The 18780-nt window shown below is 41.7% G+C and overlaps 1 protein-coding gene across 1 annotated transcript in view; it reads left to right on the plus strand.

The window, feature by feature from the left end:
• The first annotated feature begins 2434 nt into the window (after nt 1–2434).
• AK5 (adenylate kinase 5) overlaps nt 2435–18780 on the plus strand; it is a 172957-nt gene continuing 156611 nt past the window's right edge. Inside the window, exons 1-5 of the mRNA XM_032802465.2 lie at nt 2435–2747; nt 5383–5569; nt 6982–7149; nt 11371–11540; nt 11655–11768. Of these exons, the coding sequence (XP_032658356.1) occupies nt 2688–2747; nt 5383–5569; nt 6982–7149; nt 11371–11540; nt 11655–11768 (699 nt within the window). The 5' untranslated portion in view covers nt 2435–2687. The remainder of the gene's footprint in view (nt 2748–5382; nt 5570–6981; nt 7150–11370; nt 11541–11654; nt 11769–18780) is intronic.

Raw genomic sequence — 18780 nt, forward strand, 5'->3', positions numbered from 1 at the left:
TCTTGTAATTTTCCTTTTCTTGAAACCCAGGGTTTTAGTAAATGAGATTATTTCAAGAAAAAAATTGAAATTTTCATTCATCTGAACAATTTTTCTCATAAAGATTAATTACTGAGAAAAGACAACTGTTAATTGTACAAGATTTCATAAAAATATTTACCAGATCTAATAAGAATTAGGTCCCTCTACCTTAGAAATATTTGAATAGATTTAATTCAGTAAATTACCTGAGTAAAGCATGCTAGCATAAACCCCACTTTGCACTAGAGCAGCTTGCACCAATGCAAGCAGTGTGCTCTATGTGATTTAAATTGCATGATGTTTCTATCTGGGTTACATTTTGGTGTTTCTTTTATTGTACTTGTTACAGTTTGTTATTCCAAGTGAATAACTGTAGATTTAGTAACCTCTAGCAACATCTCATGGGAGTCTTCTGCTCTACTGTCCAGTCTGTACCACTTTCCCAGTGGCTGGTGTGGGAACCCAGGGCCAATCTCTAATCCTGGTTCCAGCTCAGGGACCCTCAAATCAGCATCCAAGATCTGCAACATCTCACCTTGCTGTCATTTCCCTGAACCTTTTCCTATTCTGCCTCCCCCAGGGTTCTGCTCCACCATCCTTCTAGATAAACCATTCCTTTGGGACCAGATCCCTGAGGTCTCTACTTTTCCCAGGCACCCTCCCTCTCTAGCATCCAGAGAATAGCTGCAAGCTCCCTCACTGTAACCCTGTTCTGCTGCCAGCTTCCTAGCTTTATACTAGCCCTGCCTACTCCTTCTCAGCTGGGCTCCATCATCATTCAGGGCTTACTTAGGCCATCTAATTCCCCTCAGCTGTGGCCTATTCATTTAGTTGACCCCTTCTCAGCCTCATTAACTCTTTTTAAGCTAGTATGGGACGAACACCCCATCACACTCAAGTATTTAAGGATGAAGTGTCTGATGACACACATCTCAATCCCTCGAATATACATGAAGGTGTCAACTGTTCTAGGAATGAGTAAATAGAGCTTTTTCCAACTTCCCCCATACAGTTCCAGATGCCCATTGCATTCAAATGCATCATGTTAAAAGTGGAAATAGCATATTTGTCAACACCGCCTCTGGAAACGAAAAGAGGTGACATGTTGGTTTTCCCTACACAGTAGCAATGCTGTAGCATTGTATTTCCAAATTCTCTTACACAATGTCATGGTGGGAATATGGTTGTCCCAGACCCAGTAGCTAGAGATTTCCTTTGGAAACACCCCAATACCACATAAGGTGAGGATGTTTTTCACCAGGGAGATGGGACCAAGATATATCCGCTCTGCAAGATGTGTTGGAAGCAGGGCTTTAACACCTGTTCCCATTTTGAATGTGATATTGTAAGGAAAATTAAGTTTTTCAGATTGGACACCTTGCAAAGGACTCTGTACCAGTTGCTAAATTAATTCTCTAACTTCATGACTAGACATGATTAGTGAGGGACAAGACAACATTTAGCACTTTCTGATATGATAAGTCACAGTCCTTGAAAAGGAACCAGTGACCTGCAGCATTTGATAGTCCTAAGAAGTGTATCTAGGCTGCCTTGACCCAATGGCAAAGATTGCTCCTGAACACAACCCTCCCTCACCTTGGCACTCACCCAATCTGGAAATCTTATTCTAAAGAGTCCCAAGGGCTTGACTGGGATCCTCGATGACATAGAGGAGGGGAAGAACTGGGAGATCTAACTGGAACTGAGGTAGTTACTCCCTGGTAAGTGCACATGGACTTAACCACCATGTCTACAGGCCCCTGCAGCCTCCCTCTCCCTATCTTCTTCAGTACCATAGGCACCTATTCACAAACACGGTCATACGCCGGCTCATCCACAGACACACACAGGCACACACCCTTCCTCCATTCTCAACCGTCCACTCACACGCAGATGGCTCAGATATATTTTCTGATGACGGCAATAACTAAGCGATGATTTCCCACTCGTCCGGAGCATTCCGGGATGCCACCGGAGGCCCCCGGTAACAGCAGTGTCCCAGCTACACACGTGTAGTACTGCACTGAGTACTACTGCCAGAGGTCGGAAGCTCAGCTGGTGCCCGTGCTGTGTGTCCTGGACTTGGGCTGCAATCTGCACTGGCTGCAGCATTGCAGCCTATGAAACTTTCCTGATGCCTGTGATCTGCTGGAAACGCTTTGGATCCAGAGGACTCCGTGCCCCTCCTCCCCGCCTGCAGACTACGTGCCCTGGCAGATCCGTGCAGCAGGGAGGGGGACTGGGGCTAGGGGGAATCTCCTCTGGCACGTACAGGTTAACCCCGCTGTAAGGTGGCCGCGTTTGGCTGCCTAGCGGTGCCCGGAAGCCCTGAAAGGGGCCGTGCCGTGTGCGCTATGCAGCCCGCAAGAGGGGGTGTGCGCTGCTCAGCCACCCACTCACCCCGCCAGCCTGAGCTGTGGAGCGCGCCTGGCTCCCGCGGCACTCGGCTGGGCGGCCGCAGCGGTGCTCCAGGGAGCTGGGGAAGGGGCTGGCTCTGCCTCCTCTCGCTCATCTCTGCCCTCCGGACCGGCCAGCCAGTGGCCTGAGCCGGCGCCGCGCCATAGCCCTCGGCTCCTGCAGTGCACACGGGAGAGAGGAGGCGCCCCGCGGCCGGGGGAGGAGCAGCAGCCGTGGAGCCGTCGCCCCGCTCCCCTGCAGCCGGCGGCATGAACACCTGCGATGTCAAGGAGTACCTGGCCCGGAGGGAGATCCCGCAGCTCTTCGAGGTAAGGGCGGAGCCCAGTCACCGCCCGCGGAGCGAGCCTGGGCAGGGGACAGATTCCCCAGGGCGAACCTGCCTGACTCTGCCGGATCCAGACCGGGGCGCCGAAAGCCCGTCTGACCCCGGCCCCGCCAGCTCCCTTCCTGCCCTTTGGGCCGGACCCCAGCGGGGGAAGGGGGGACTGAGCCAGCCAAGTGCGGGAGGCAGGAGAGAGGGGGCCACGGCGTGCCCGGAGGGGGACAGGATGGGTAGGAGGGTGGGGACCAAGTGGTGCCCGGAGTGGGGCGGGGCGGGGGGGGCAGGAGACAGGGGGCCAAGGGGCCCCCGGAGTGGGGGAAGCGTGGGTGGGGAGCCGAGGGGCCCGGAGTGGGGCGGATGAGCAGGAGAGAGGTGGGCCAAGGTGCCCCCGGAGTGGGGATAGGATGGTTAGGAGGGAGGGAGCCAAGGGGTGCCCAGAGTGGCGGGTGGGGATGAGCAGGAGAAAGGGGACCAAGGGGTGGCCGGAGTGGGAGCAGGATGGGTAGGAGGGAGGGGGCCAACGGGTGCCCGGAGTGGGAGCAGGGCCGGGGTGTCCTAGCCGGGAGGAGAAGGCTGGAGCCCGCTCCGCGTCCCAGAGCCAGGAGAGACTGACAGGGACGGAGCCCGCCCGGGTAGCCAGAGGGGCCAGGAAGGCATCTGGGCTCCGCTTCTCCAGCCAGCGCCGCGCCGCGCCGCCCGACCCTCTTCCTCAGCTGGAGAAGGGCCGGTGTGGCGTTTCTGTGTTTGCTGTGGGGTCACCTGTGGCCCAGCAGGTGACCCCACAGCAAACACGGGCTTTCCGGGTCCTCGGACCGGGCGGGGTTTGCCTCATGCAGCACAGAAACATCCCCCCGCCCTTCCGCTCAGGGCTCTGGTCCCAGCCTGGCTAGCAGCCGCCCCTGGGTGGGCTGGGAACGCGGAGCGATCGGGAACTAGGGGACAGGATTGTGTCAGTCACATATTCCACGTAACTCCAGGGCGCTGTGTCAGCCTTGGATGGAAGGCGTAATGTGCATGCTATTATTATCTCTTCCGCGATCGTTTTGTCCTTCAGCCAACAGTAGAAAACGTCGTGTGTGACCAAACCCTTTTTAAAAATTAGGTTAGGTTAAAAAAAACAACCCACTTAGATAAAACCCATATGCCCAATGAGTTCCTATATGAAAATGAAATGATTGTCTAGGAATGCAGGCATAAATGATCATCCATTTTTGAAGAGCTCTGTTCACTGACTGATCGATAACCCAGACTATTTAATGAGAGTTTGTTAAACATAAATTTTTTGAAGTGGTTTAGTGCAGCTACCTGGTGTATCTGTTAATGAACAGTAATTTGCTTTTTCCAGTACAATGTGGATTTTTCCACCCAGTAAACCATCTCCTTTCTGATCTGTATGAAAATATTATTTTTAGGCTATTTGAAACAAGATTTTCCCTATGAATGATTGAAAAAACATATATAGGGCAAAGACTATGTTTATGTTTTATTCATAAATTTTAAAAATAAATGGTTTAATTATGGATACAGGCAATTGTGCATCTAGAGAGATGCAAGACTCTGGTATGACAAAGGTATGCATTCTTCCACAGAAATTTGTATAGTTGCAATGCTCAGTTATTTGATTATACAAAAGGTGTAACCCATGCGAACAAATTATTTACAATATTATAAATGCAAATGCATATAAAAGCAACATTGAAATAACTATATAAACTGTAGCTATTGAAATAACACTGGAGAAATATTGAAACATGAATGTAAGGTATTTCATGTATTATACCAATTTCAACTATAGCACCCAATTTTATGCATGTGAATCAGGGAAAGCTGAAAAATGCAATGGAAAGGACTACATCCTAAAGCATATGTTAAAAGCTAAGAGTAGGAATTTCTATATTGGAACCAATGGTCCATCTTTCACTAACAAATCCTATCCTTTTACTAGCAAACAACAATCCCTGTCTGCTCCGAAAGTGGTTATAACATCCCACCCTACCCTACACAGACATTTGTCCTGTACCAGTTAGTGCATACTACAATTCATACTACACAACAGACATTTTCTAAATGACTGTAGCTGGTGGTCAGTTCAGCTTCTTATACCACATTCATCAACATGATGTTTGAACACCTGTCAGGGCTTTTAAGACTATCTAGTTTTTATTATAGTGTTGTCTCTCAAACATTAATATGAGCAAAATGCTTGTCGTCATATTGGTTTTTCAGAAAATTATACATTTTTATTAAACTAACAAGTAAACTAGAAAACATAAGCTTTGGGGCGTATCTAGCTAATACAAGAAACACTACATATATTTGCCAAGTCAGAGATGTAGTTCTAAGAAAGATTAAAGAAAACTTGTTACTATTTTCTGCTTTCATTCCATTTGTAAACAGGTAAATAAAGACATACCAAGGAACCTTATGTTCTAAGTCATATTGGTGACCTCAGTAGACACAAATCCTACATTCCTTGCATGTCCCAAACATCGACTTGAACTAGAGGTTTTGGGGATGCAGTGAATTAGAAATGGGTGCAACAAAATTAAATTCAAAATACAAGCTAGTGTTCGTTTTCATAACCTTGGAACTATAACTTATTTTTGGATGTTATGTTTCAGAGTCTGTTGAATGGATTAGTATGTTACAAACCTGATGACCCAATAGAATATTTGGAAGGCTGTTTACAAAAAGTGAAGGAGCTGGGAGGGTCAGAAAAAGTGAAATGGGACACGTTTGTTAGTCAAGAAAAGAGGACATTACCCCCACTTAATGGAGGACAATCAAGAAGATCCTTTTTCAGGAATGGTAATGTATATCCTAGAGCTGAATATTTTGTGTATCAGTGTATTAGGCAGTTTCAGATCCACTATTTTAAAAATGTATATTTACACAAGTTATCTTGTACTGCTATGACAAATTAGATGTTACACATCTTTAGGGAAAAAGTTGTAGCCATACAGACATATATACGCCAAAATATTTTAAACAAATATGCAATCAATTAATGACCAGTTAAACCTGTAATGGTAATTTATTTAATTATTTTAAAACTACTTTCAAGAGTGGTTGGTTGTTGTTTTTTGGTTTGTAATAGTGGGTGGATTGTTTTGTTTTCTCATAATGGTTGTTATGTAGGGGGAAAACTGATCAAAATTATGCTTCCTATGATGAAGTAGTTTGATGCAGAGGGGGAAGAAGTGTGTTGTCAAAGCCATGGTTCCTGGAGGCATTATGCCTCAATTGGTGTATGGGCAAGTGCTCGGGGATGAAACCCTTGCCAATACATTTGAAAAGGTACATCCTGGTGCTTGACGCGTAGGAAATGCAGCTCTGCTGATGCACACACATATTCTTTCCCTGGCTGCTAGCACTCTTGACCATGCCATAATTGGCTACCATAATCCTGCAGCTAAACGATGAATGTTTGTTGTGTGGATATGCTGCGTTGTGGGAGAGTAACACATCTATGTATAGACATAATTCAGCCTCAGATCTTTACAGTATTTGAGCCAGATCTTTAATTGGTCCTCATGAGCCACACATTCATTGACTTCGGTGGACCTACACTGCTTTACACCAACTGAAATTTTGTCCCTTTGTGTTCTAAGAAGTTATTAGAGCTGTACATTAATTTACTAACTATAATGTATATGAAGAAATTATTTAGAACTGGTGCTTCTCAGTACATCTAAATCTGTCATACTAACATATGAATAGCATGTATTGATAACATTAATGATCAGTAATTTAGTTCCTTTTCAAGTTGCCATAGTTATTCCTCCTATCCAATATGCAACATAAAAGGAGATTCACTCACAAAATCATGGATCCCCGGGGGATCTACACGAGATGAGGAGGGCCATCTGCTCAGAGGCTTGTGCCTTCCTGCTGTCCATGAGGGCAGATTTTCATTGAAGAATAAAAGTACTTTACCATAAATGCAAGTTTGTAAATTTCAAAAGACACTAAAGATATTTTATAAAGTAAGAACTAGTTGTTTGAAATTGAATAAACCCGCTGAGTGGAGAGACTCAATACCCAATACTTCTAGTAAGTAAAATGGCATTTGAGATATTGAAGAAATTTTGTTACCACTATATTTCTTAATATAACAACACTAATCTTCTTTGTGTCAACCTCATTTAATAAAAAAATGCAAGTAATGTTGACTTTGCTATTTATTTCCACTATTTCTCATTTATTTCATTGTTTTGCAGTGATGCCTGACAATCCTAACTTTCCTTATCGACGATATGACCGACTCCCTCCAATCCACCAATTCTCCATAGAAAGTGACACAGATCTTTCTGAAACTGCTGAGCTAATTGAGGAATATGATGTATTTGATCCTACAAGACCTCGACCAAAAATCATCCTTGTCTTAGGTATGAAGGCAAAGTGAGGGTCAGTTGTTTGACAAACCCATATTATTATTCTCTCTGGATTGATATTTATAATGTAAATAAATCAGATGCCTACAGTGTTTAAATGTAAACTTTCTACTTAGGTTAGGGAAAGAATGTGGTCCAAGTGCAAACTATGTCTCGGGTTTGGTTGCCAGATAAGAAAGTATAGTTGTCCACAGAAAAGGAAACACCTGCAAAATCAGATAAGCTATATCCTTGTGTCATGTTACCTGTGCTTAAAACTCCTCGATGCATTTCCTGCCTGAGTGAAAGCATGCCTCTTCAGCCCACTGCTTTGATAAATTCATCTCTAGCTACACTCAGCCAGTTGTGTCTGATGTGCTCATCAGAAAGAATGAAGTACTTAATTACACACTTTTCATAAAATTCATCATTTCTTGTTGCTTAGTGGCATTTGCAAGCAAACTAATAATTTTCAACCTCAGGTAAGATATGTTAATCATTCAGTATACCTATATTTTAAATCCAGGTCAATAGTTTGTCCAGTGGACATGAAGCATTTGCATTTCACTTGTCTGGATTAGGTTTTTTGTTTTCTGGGTGCTATATTTCCAGATACCAAGAGGGCCTGATTTCCAAATGCCATATCAGGGCCTGATTCGCCAAAGATTTGCACCATATCTAGTCATTTATACCTGTGCAAAATGAGTGTAAATGGCTGCCAAATCAGACTTCTCTCATTTACTCTGGTGGTAGTGTTTTGTGCCCATTTTGCACTTACTTTGCATATGTGTAAATGACTACACAAGGTGCAAAGCAGTCAAGAATCAGATTCTGCATCTAAAAGGACTTATATTAAAGAAAACAAATGCAATCTCCATGAGAGAGGATAATGTGTGTGTCTCTTCTACGATATACAGCAGAAGCACTGAGAACAAAATGTCTGCTAAACTCTGCACACAGGGAGGGTTCTTAGAAATGTAAAGGGCAATACACATAAAACAAAAAAGCATCACATTTTCATAGCTACTGGTGCATACCCCTCATAGGCTGCTAGACAATGGTGTTTTCCTCAGCCTGTTGCTCCTACTTTCTAATGCAGAAATCAAAACATGGGAAAATTCCAGAGCCTTCATATTCTTTGAGCTCTATGACCTTCAACAGATGGAGAAGTAACACAAATGCCTTTTATTTTTCTTATTTTAACAAATAGATGGTCATCCTTTTCATAAGGGAGCAAATCCAGGCCTCTCTACTCTGTGGCCATGGAAGGCCCTCATGCCGTGGAATCAATGTGGTTCCATTGCACAAGTAAAGTGGGTGAAGACTGGATGTAGGTGAAAAGCACAGTACGCGTGCACTCCTGGAACAGGGTGGAGTTCTACTCAGTGCATGCTTCTTGCCTGATGGCATGTAAGGAGCAGGGGATGGTGCTATGAAGATCTTTCTGTTTCCCATCTAAAGGGGAATTATGTAAGCAGTCCACAAAAGCTACTTCAGCCATTGGGCTGACTTGCCCCCATTGAATGGCTCTGAAGCTTAGCAGGAAAAGAATCCTCTGTTGGAAACTCTGTCGCATGTGACGTATAACAGCTACTTTCAAATTCTTTACATTATCCAAAAAATAGCGACCAAATTCAACTTCCTCCCTCTTTGATAAACACACTTGTCAACTTAAGTCATACCAAGAAATATCAAATCTGCAAAAGAAGAAAATGTATAATTATTTGACATGGGAAATAATTTTATACTTGTCCTCCTACTTTATTCTCTGAACTTTTCCTCATTGTTTCATAAATCAGTTTGGTATAAAAGTAATTTTCTGACTGATAAAAACTTATTTCAGATATGAGAAGGTTGTGAACCTTTGATACCCAATAATTTGTGGCTTAATTATTTTTTTGGGCACAAAAGTAAGATTAAAGCATAGAAATACAGGACTGTGTGCACTTCCTTTTTCCTATGTGTTTCATGGCAAAGGAAAATTTTCCCTGAAAATAAGAGTGAAACCCTCCTCTGTTCAGTAGGCTGTGTGGTTTCTTTCAGCTCTTTTGAAAATTTAGGAGTAAAGATTGAAATTTTCAAAATATTAGTAAAAGGGATATTAATGGGTGATCTTTTTCCTAGTTCTTCACATCAAATATCCTGTGCAATTCTGATAGAATAAGGCAAACTTTTTCCTCCATCACCAAATTTTCTATAACAGACAATATTATCTATATTTATTCTGCCTGTTAATTATTGGTCTATTGCAGTTAGGTGATTTCAGGAAGATTTTGAATCTCCAGGTTGAAGGATAGGTAACTGAATTGACTGTCCCTCTTTGGCAACTCTGTTCAACCTTTAAACCTTGCAAAGTGTTTTGATTCCCAGTTGATAGGTGCTTTATAAATAGATAGCCTGTTGCCAGTAAATAAAGCCTTGCAAATTCATAATAATATATTTAAAATTACTTGATAATTACCCATTGCAATATATATAGGGCTACATTCTGCCATCCTTATTCTCACTCAGTAGTATCTCACTCCACCAATAGTCCCACTGACTTCAATGGCAGAATCTGGCCCTCAAAAACTGGCCACAACTATCTAACCCTAAGTCACACTATTTTATAGCACATATGGAGAAATATCCTAGGGTGTAATATTTCCCACAGATATTTGTTAATTATAAATCCTTAAGAAAGGTTTATGGAACTAATATAGGTAATATAAGGAAGAGGTATGTTGTTCCTTGTAACCAGTTTATGTTATGTTATCTCAATTATTAATACAGTAACTCCTCACTTAACGTAGTAGTTATGTTCCTGAAAAATGCAACTTTAAGTGAAACGATGTTAAGCGAATCTAATTTCCCCATAAGAATGAATGTAAATAGGGGGGTTAGGTTCCAGGGAAATATTTTTTTGCCCCATAGTACAGTACAGTACTATAGTTGGGAGGTGCCCCCGCCTTACCCCACACAGGCACAGCCCACTGGCACTGGAGACAATGAGGCAGGCAAGGAGGCTGAAGGTGCTGATGACTAAGAGAAGAACATTGCGCAGCAGCAGCGGCAGCGGCAGCTTCCCCTACTTTGCAAGCAATCAGCTAGCTTGCAGCGTTCAGGAGGCAGGAGGGAGGGGAGAAGAGCGATGACTCAGTGTGCAGGCTCGCCCTCCATCCCCTGCTTCCTGCCCACAGCAATCAGCTGGCTTGCGACGTTCAGGAGGCAGGGGAGGGAGGGGGAGCCTGCGCGCCAAGTCCTTGCCTCTCCCCCCTTCCTCCTGAATGCTGCAAGCCAGCTGACTGCTGCAGGCAGGAAGCAGGGGTAAGAGGGGAAAGGGGCTGATCCATGGGTTCTGCCAGCAGGTGGGAGGGGCTGTGAGGGGGGCATAAGGGAGCTGATAGGGAGCTGCCAGCTGTGGACAAAGCAGGCAGCCAAACGATGTTATAGCAAAGCATTGCACAAGTTTAAATGGAGCATGTTCTGTAATTGAGCAGGTATGTAAGATCGAAACAACATTAAGCGAGAGGACATTAAATTGGGAGTTACTGTATTTGCTTCCACTGTAGTACTTTATTTTTAAAAGTACGCAGAAGGATAAAACTAATTCTGAATGGTTCTTAAATTCTTGGGGTACCTGAAGTGTGTATGCTTTGACAGAAATCATTACATGTACCAATTCTCTTATACCTTCTCCACTCATTTAACATGTTAAAGTATGTTAATTTTACAAACTCCAGAATTTTCTGCAGACATAGGAATAGACATTGATATTTCTATCTCACGAGTAGTTCCATTGACTTAAGTGGGACCACTTGTAGACTAAGGTACATTTTTAATGTGAATAAGGTCATCAGATTATCTGTCCCTCCATTTGGATTCTGTTAGTAATAGCTTTCCTTAACCAAAATGCAGAAGAGGGCTTGATACTCTTCTTCCTTACTCTAGTATAAACCAGAAAAAGCTCCACTAAAGAGGTTAGTAAAGGGAAGTAAGTGAATGGAGAATCGGGCCCAGAAAGAACAAGATCATCTGTTTTTTTTGACTCATGCAGATATTTTATTTTAGATTGTTAACTTTAGGTTCAGTCCCGCAATAGATCCACTTCCACTGACTTTGATGAGAGTGCTAACCATGAAATAACTGTAGGATTTGATTTGATAGTATATTGAGAAATTGGTGCTGATGACAGAGATGTCATAGTGAATTGACATTCCAAATGAAAGCACAATTTTTTGCTTATCTTTACAATAGGTGGCCCAGGAAGTGGGAAGGGAACCCAAAGTTTGAAAATAGCAGAACGTTACGGATTTGAATATATATCAGTTGGTGAATTGTTAAGGAAGAAGATCCACAATACGAGCAGCAACAGAAAATGGAGTCTAATTGCTAAAATAATTACTACAGGAGAACTGGCCCCTCAGGTACAACTTACCTAAGAAATATCCTCTTTTTGGTATTTATTCTGTAAAGATTTTTACATGCTGTGTTAATGTGCATCACCAAAAAACTTTTAAAACTATTTCTCTCCATGAAAGGAAACAACCATAACTGAGATAAAGCAGAGATTAATGCAGATTCCTGATGAAGAAGGTATAGTTATTGATGGATTTCCAAGAGACGTTGCACAGGCACTCTCCTTTGAGGACCAAGTAAGAGACTGTCTTTATTTTTAAGAAAACTTGTGTCTTATATCATTGTAAAGCTTCTTGAAATTAATGAGCAGATTCTCAGCATTGCGCTTTAAATCTTTTCAAATACATAATTACAGTTGACAAAAGGTCACTTTCTTGGCATATACTTTAGAGTATGAAGACAGAAAATTCTGTAAAAAGACAGAATGTGATAGTGGAACCAAATATGACTAACCTCCTGCTGATGTAAAGAAAATCCTCTCAAGTTCAAGCTAAAAACCTAACAATTTTCATATATTAATCATTTAGGAAGGGAAACAAGTTATCCTTTAATATTTAATTGTACAATTTAGATGTTCATTAAGAGAAACACATTGCAATCAATTAATTCCTTCACAATCAAGGAGGAATGGTCTCAAGATTATTCTGAGGCGCTGAAAAGACTGAAACAAATGCTAAGATTAAAATTGCCTACATTTTTGTGAGCTCACTTAATCCAGTAGTGGTCATCTCATTTTAGAAATAGTTGTCTGTTGGCTTGCCTAGTTTTGATTATTGAAATCAATTTAGTGAGATAAAATGATTGCATAGTAAAATACAGAGTGTTATCAGGATGACATAGATGTGTATGTAGACATGTATATAAGTAAATTAATCTAAAATATGTAAATTTAATTTCCACTTGGCTGCAGTGTTGTGAGGAAAAAATGTTATTTAATCTTCTGGTTAAACACCGTAATGTAATATTTCCTTATAAACATGTGCAAAGGTTACAGTTCAATATTGCATTTCTAGAGTGCTTTTCAAGCAAACCATTTCAGAGTGCTCCACAATCACTAAAAGCACTAATTATCATTTCTGTACTTTGAATTCTAAATGGAATTGCCTCAACAGAAGTAACAAAAAGAAAGCAGCCTAATGAGGCTCTTCATTATTGCTCTTTTATAAGATGTAATTCTGTGTGAAGTTCAGAAAATCAAATTGTGAAAATTAAAAGAAACTGACAAAATAGTTATTATGGAAAACAGTTGATAACTGCCAGCTACATTTGCTTATAAATTAAGAAAGGAGAAATTTGTGGTTAATGTTAATTATTTTCAAAACTGAAAAAAGAAAAGAAATTTAGTCCAAATCATCATTCCTTGATTCAGTTTTCGTTTTCAGTAGACGTTTAAAATATCTTTTTATAATAAAATTGCAGTTAGTGTAAGCACGGTGGTGTTACTGAAGAGCGTTATGCCAGGCAGGTGACCATTATATATAAGGTTTATGCTTTACATAACATACTTAGAGATATAAGAATAATGATCATAGAGTGTAAGTACATAGATCATTAAAAATTGGGCCTTATTCTTATTTACTCTAAGACCCTTTTACATTTTTGCTCAAGCATTGTAACTTGGCCTTAAAGGGATAAGGCCCCATTGCACTGCCAGAGCCTTACTGTAATTGAGAACCAAGCCCAGCACATTTATTCATCTCACTATGAGCCTTTTGTCTAAGCCTATGTATGTATTTATTTCTTTAAGAACCTATGGTCTGATCCTGTAGTCTTTGTACACTAAAATCTCCCATAAACATCAAGGGAAAACTTGAGCGTGCAGAGATAGCAGGAGTAGACCCAGAATTAACATTTAAAAAATTTATAACACACTGATGATTGTCGACAACAAAAGATAAATCCTATATTAAAATCTAATAAGCAGAACAAAGATGAAAACTCAAACACTATTACCAACCAATTAAATGTTTTAAAAATAACATAGAATTAGAGAAAATTAAACAGTAATAAGGCATTTTACAGACACGGCCCCAGATTCAGCAAAGCTTTTAAACAAGTGTTTAACTTTAAGCAAGAGGAATCTATCACTATTTAACAGACCACTTAGGTTCTTTATTGTATTGGGTCCAATGAGAACAAAGTCCCTTCCCTGAAGAGTTTATTGTCTGAGACAGGGGTGGCCAAGCTGTGGCTCTGGAGTCACAGACAGCTCTTCAGAAGTTAATGTGCGGCTCCTTGTATAGGCACCGACTCTGGGGCTGGAGTTACAGGTGCCAACTATCCAGTGTGCTGGAGGGTGCTCACTGCTCAATCCTTGGCTCTGCCACAGGCCCTGCCCCCATTCCACTCTTTTCTGCCCCCTTCCCTGAGCCTGCTGTGCTCTGACTCCTCCCCCTCTGAGCCTCCTGCATGCCACAAAACAGCTGATCAGGAGGTACAGGGAGGTGCGGGGAGGGAGGGAGGGAAGAGGAGGTGCTGATCGTCAAGGCTGCCAGTGGGCAGGAGTCACTGGGAACGGGGCGGAGCTGATAGGGGGGCTGCTGATGTATTACTGTGGCTCTTTGGCAATGTACATAGGTAAATTCTGGCTCCTTCTCAGGCTCAGATTGGCCACTCCTGGTCTAAGAGCTTACAGATGAATGATGACGAATGGCATACAACTAAAAGCAGTGATTTAGCGGTGAAGCAGAGGAAGCTTCTTGGTGCTAAGAGTTTGTTTGATTCTGTTGGCAAGGGAAGAATGAAAAGAGATTGGCGTGGAGGGATAGGCAGAAACTACGCTGCACAGGTTCTTCATACCCCCAACAACTATCCTATGGTGAAATTATTCTATGTACATAGGACCAGCACTTGGCCTATAAACCTCTTAAATCCCACATAAACCCCTATGCAGGGGTGCATTTCACTCTTAAAGATGTTGTGACTAATACCACTATGCCTCTGTCAAGCCTGAGGGCATGATGGGGGTAGCCACTGAAAGGTAAATCCATCTGCACGGAAAGGGAACAGGAAGAGGTAAAGGCTCATTTGTGAACTCTTCTTTGCTGTGTTCAAATATCTCTTATTAACTTTTTAAAAAATTCAGTTGTCCTATCAAAGTTCCTCTAATACAGTATGCGTTAAAGATACCTTTCTGGTAACATTGTTAGCTCTCATTGATCCTAGGAGATTAGGCAAACAGAGGAGGATGATGACAAATGCTAACTTGGGCTCCTTTTTATTATGTCCCATTGCTTCATGGCTGCTGTAGATTTATTCTTATGCTTTTCAGAGGAAAGGGGATATATTTGGTCATTTTAGGCTGGAATATACTATCAGTCACTTCTTTCATTTTCAAGCTGATCAAATGGCATTTGCTAAATTATATTCCTCAGAGTCCTAGTCTGACTCCAAGATACAGTGTAGTGCTATTTGAATCTCTGTGAGTAATCCTATGTATGCAGCCATGTTCCAGTCTGGAATTGTAGAGCTGGTGGAGCTTTTTAGGGTAAGGTAATAGGGAGAAAATACTGTTTTCCCTATTCTTGTCCCTTCCCTCCCCCCACAAAAGGGCCATGGAAATTACTATAGACCTAGGACTGACATATGAATTAAAATATACTAGAACTATTTTAATCTGCTGTGTGGCATGATCAATGGGGAAAGGATCAGGTTTTCTCCTGGTTTTGTATTTTATAGATGCAAAGAATGCTGGTTCTCTCTTAAAAGATCTCTGTAGAGCAAGCAACAATTCTCCAACCATAAGAGGGATGGTCTTGTGCTTAAGGTACTGGGTTGGCAACTGTTAGCTACCAGATCTGCGTTCTAGTCCCAGCTCTACCATAGATTTCTGAGTAATAAGCTTCAGTAAGCAACTTACCCTTTCTGTGACTCAGACCCTTCTTCTGTAGCATGAGGATAATAACTGAAGGGATGACATAGCCTTCAGGCTAAACTTGAAAATGTTTATAAAGTGTTTAGAGATCCTTAGGTAGAAGGTGCAGTGGAATTGTGAAGTACAAACTACTGAACACTTCACAATAATTTGTATAAGACAGCAATTAAAAACATGACTCATGTTTTTTACAACTTATAAATGTTTAAGCTTTCTTACTGGCTGTGTGTAGAAGCTATTCATAATTTATAATAAGGAAAGGGAAAAATTGTTCTCATTAACCAAAGGTGAAAAGATGAGAAATAATGAGTTGAAGTTGCAGCAAAGGGCGTTTTGATTAAATAAGAAGATACTTCTTAATTAGAAGATCTACGAGGAAGTAGAACTTGTAAGGGAAATGTTGAAATCCCCAGTAATGAAAATAATCAAATCATTTTAGCCTGGAATATATACCCCTTATTTATGTTGTGAGTACTTACTTGTGTAAGTATTCATGTGAATACATAGTCACATGATTGACTTCAGTCCCTCTGAAGTCAATCAGACTAGGTATGGGAGTCAGTGCCCACCAGTGTGAGTAAGGGATGCACAATCTAGGTTATTACAATCACATTTCAAAAGGTTAAATTTAATTGAACTATCAAGATGTTCACATGCCCACAACAGGTGATCTTTTTAACAACCATTTCTCTTCCTCATCCCATCCCCACCTTACAGTTTGGCAACAGCATTCATCACAATGAATTTAAAGTTTCTAGACTAAACTCTTTAGAACAGCGGCTGTGTCTTATTATTTTTTCTATAAGGCACTTTGCACACTTTGTGTGCTGTGTCATTAATAATACATATTGTGAGTTTGTATTGGGATATGCAGAACATGCCACAGTACAGTGGATGTATAGATTACCCTCTAGGATCTCTTGAAATAGATAAAATGTGGATGGAGGGGGCAACAATGGACGGTGGGGACAGAGTGTTGTAATAAATTCATCCCTTGTCATTTGTTATAATCTGTAGCGTTCTGGGGATGGATGTGTACTGGCCTGTGAAAGTGTGTAATTACCAAAGAAGTGTTCACTTGCAAAGCAGCATTTTCACTGGAGTCCCCTCCTTTTGATACTGTTTACACAGAGCTAAATCACATTGCAAGAACATACATAATGACATCAAATGAAATGGGAGAGAATGAACAGGTAGACTTTGCAAAAGAGTAAATGGTTAAATTATGTGGAATTGGAGATAAGTAATAAAGGAAATTGGGGAGAATGGGTAAAGCAGGAAGAGAGATTAAGTTGACATGAAGAGGGTGGAATACAGACAGCAATAAGCAGGGCAGGTTTCAAAAATAAACAGCCTTGTTTAATTCAATCAAACATTTTTGCAATTTTGGGTCTTTTTTTCTTTGGCACTAGAGGCAAATAGAGGGTGCCTGCATAGGTGCTCTGTGCCATTTGAACCCTATATTTGCTCTGCCTGTGAGATGTGGGGAAGTGAGGCTGAGGAAGATGTCTGGATAGAGTATCTGCATAAGGGGCCTCTGTACCTAAGATACACCAAAGAGGCAGGCTCTGCACTGCCTCTGAATAGGCTACTGTGGAGAATGTTGTTGATGGCAGGCTGGAGGTTGGCCAGGAGAGATTCCATTCTTATCAAGATCCAGTGCTCCAAAACCTCCATATAGGGTGTGTGTAAGGGCATATAGGCTGCTAGGCTATGGGCTGGAATAGTGACCATAGAGAGGAAAATCTGCCATACACATGCCAACTCTACAGAGTTCCCTGAATGAAGGAGATTTACTTAACCTCGATGCAGTATTAGGGTATAAATGTTACTACAGAATCATAGAAATGTAGGGCTAGAAGAGCGGTCATACAGGGAAGCCCAGAGGGTTCAGGGGGCCAGGGGCAAAGCAATTTCAGAGGCCCCTTCCATAAAAAAAAGTTGCAATACTATAGAATACTATATTCTCGTGGGGGCTCTTGAGGGGCCTGGGGCAAACTGTCCCACTTGCCCCCGTCCCACCCGGGCAGCCCTGGGAAAAATAAACATTTAAAAACGTTCTGCATCTCGGCACAAACCCAGTTTTGAGAAAACTTCTTTTCAAGTCACATTTACAATGTATCACTGGTTCTTAGCATTAGCTAGTGCTAAAAGGCATTAAAGCTCATTAAAAGTGTTTTTGTTTTATTTTTGAAACCTGCTCTGCTTATTAGCCCTTCCTGTAGCTCCCATTGGCCAGGAACAGCAAATCGCGGCCACTGGGAGCTGCGAGTGGCCATACCTGTGGACGCTCAGGTAAACAAAGTGTCTCGTGGCTCGCCAAAGACTTACCCTGAACAAGCTGCAAACCAAGTTTGGGAACCACTGGTGTAGGCATATAAAGTTTGAGGATGACACCAACTAAAAGGGGTTCTGTGCATTTTGGAGGACAGCATTAAAATTCAAAATGACTTTGAGAAATTGGAGAATTGGTCTGAAATCAATAGGATGAAATTCAGTGAATATGAGTGCAGAGTATTATATTCAGGAAGGAAAAATCAAATGCACAAATACAGTTAGGAAAATAACTGGCTAGGGAGCAGTACAGCTGGACTGTGATCAATTGTTCTTTATGTCCATTGAAGGTAAGACAAGAAGTAATTGGCTTAATCTGCAGCTAGAGAGATTTAGGCAGGGGTGAAAGTGGGCTGGTATGGGTCGGTACGGCATACCAGTAAGAAGGGGCCACCAGTACCGGCCTGTATGCAGCCACTGCTCCTTTTGCCTCCTACCCTCCCTCCCTGCCCCCTCATCAGCTCTCATTGGCCGGAAGCAGTGAACCATGGGCACTGGAAGCTGCGAGGGGCTGTATCTGTGGATGCTCAGGTAAACAAAGTGTCTCGCCAGGGCCTGCCAGGGGCTTATCCTGAACAAGTCGCGAACCAAGTTTGGGAACCACTGGCTTACACTCTAGTCCATTATGAAAGTGATTAATGAAGGACTTATGCCCGGTAATTACAAGGATAAGCTAATAGCTAATTGTCAGAAATGGCTCACTATACTAAAAAAATACAAAGGCTAAGAGCAGGGAAAACATTCTACCATTTTTGTTTGCAAGCACATGTAGAAATTAGTTAAATAAGTGCCTGTATCATCAGAAGCATCTTTAACACAATATCTGATATTAAAATTATGCGTATTTAATTAAAAATTAAAGTTATTTGGTTTTCCAGCTCACATGGCTCAATTATGAAGAGTTAGCATTCTTTGGGCTTAAATCTTTTCTTTACTTAATCAAGGCATTACAAAATGCTACAGTATGAGCATTAATTACAGTGTCTGCTCTTTCATACAGTTTTTATTGATAGTGAATTCTAGTTAAACTTCTGATGTAT

This window comes from Chelonoidis abingdonii, chromosome 7 (assembly GCF_003597395.2).
Source record: "Chelonoidis abingdonii isolate Lonesome George chromosome 7, CheloAbing_2.0, whole genome shotgun sequence".
Taxonomy (NCBI): Eukaryota; Metazoa; Chordata; order Testudines; family Testudinidae; genus Chelonoidis; species Chelonoidis abingdonii.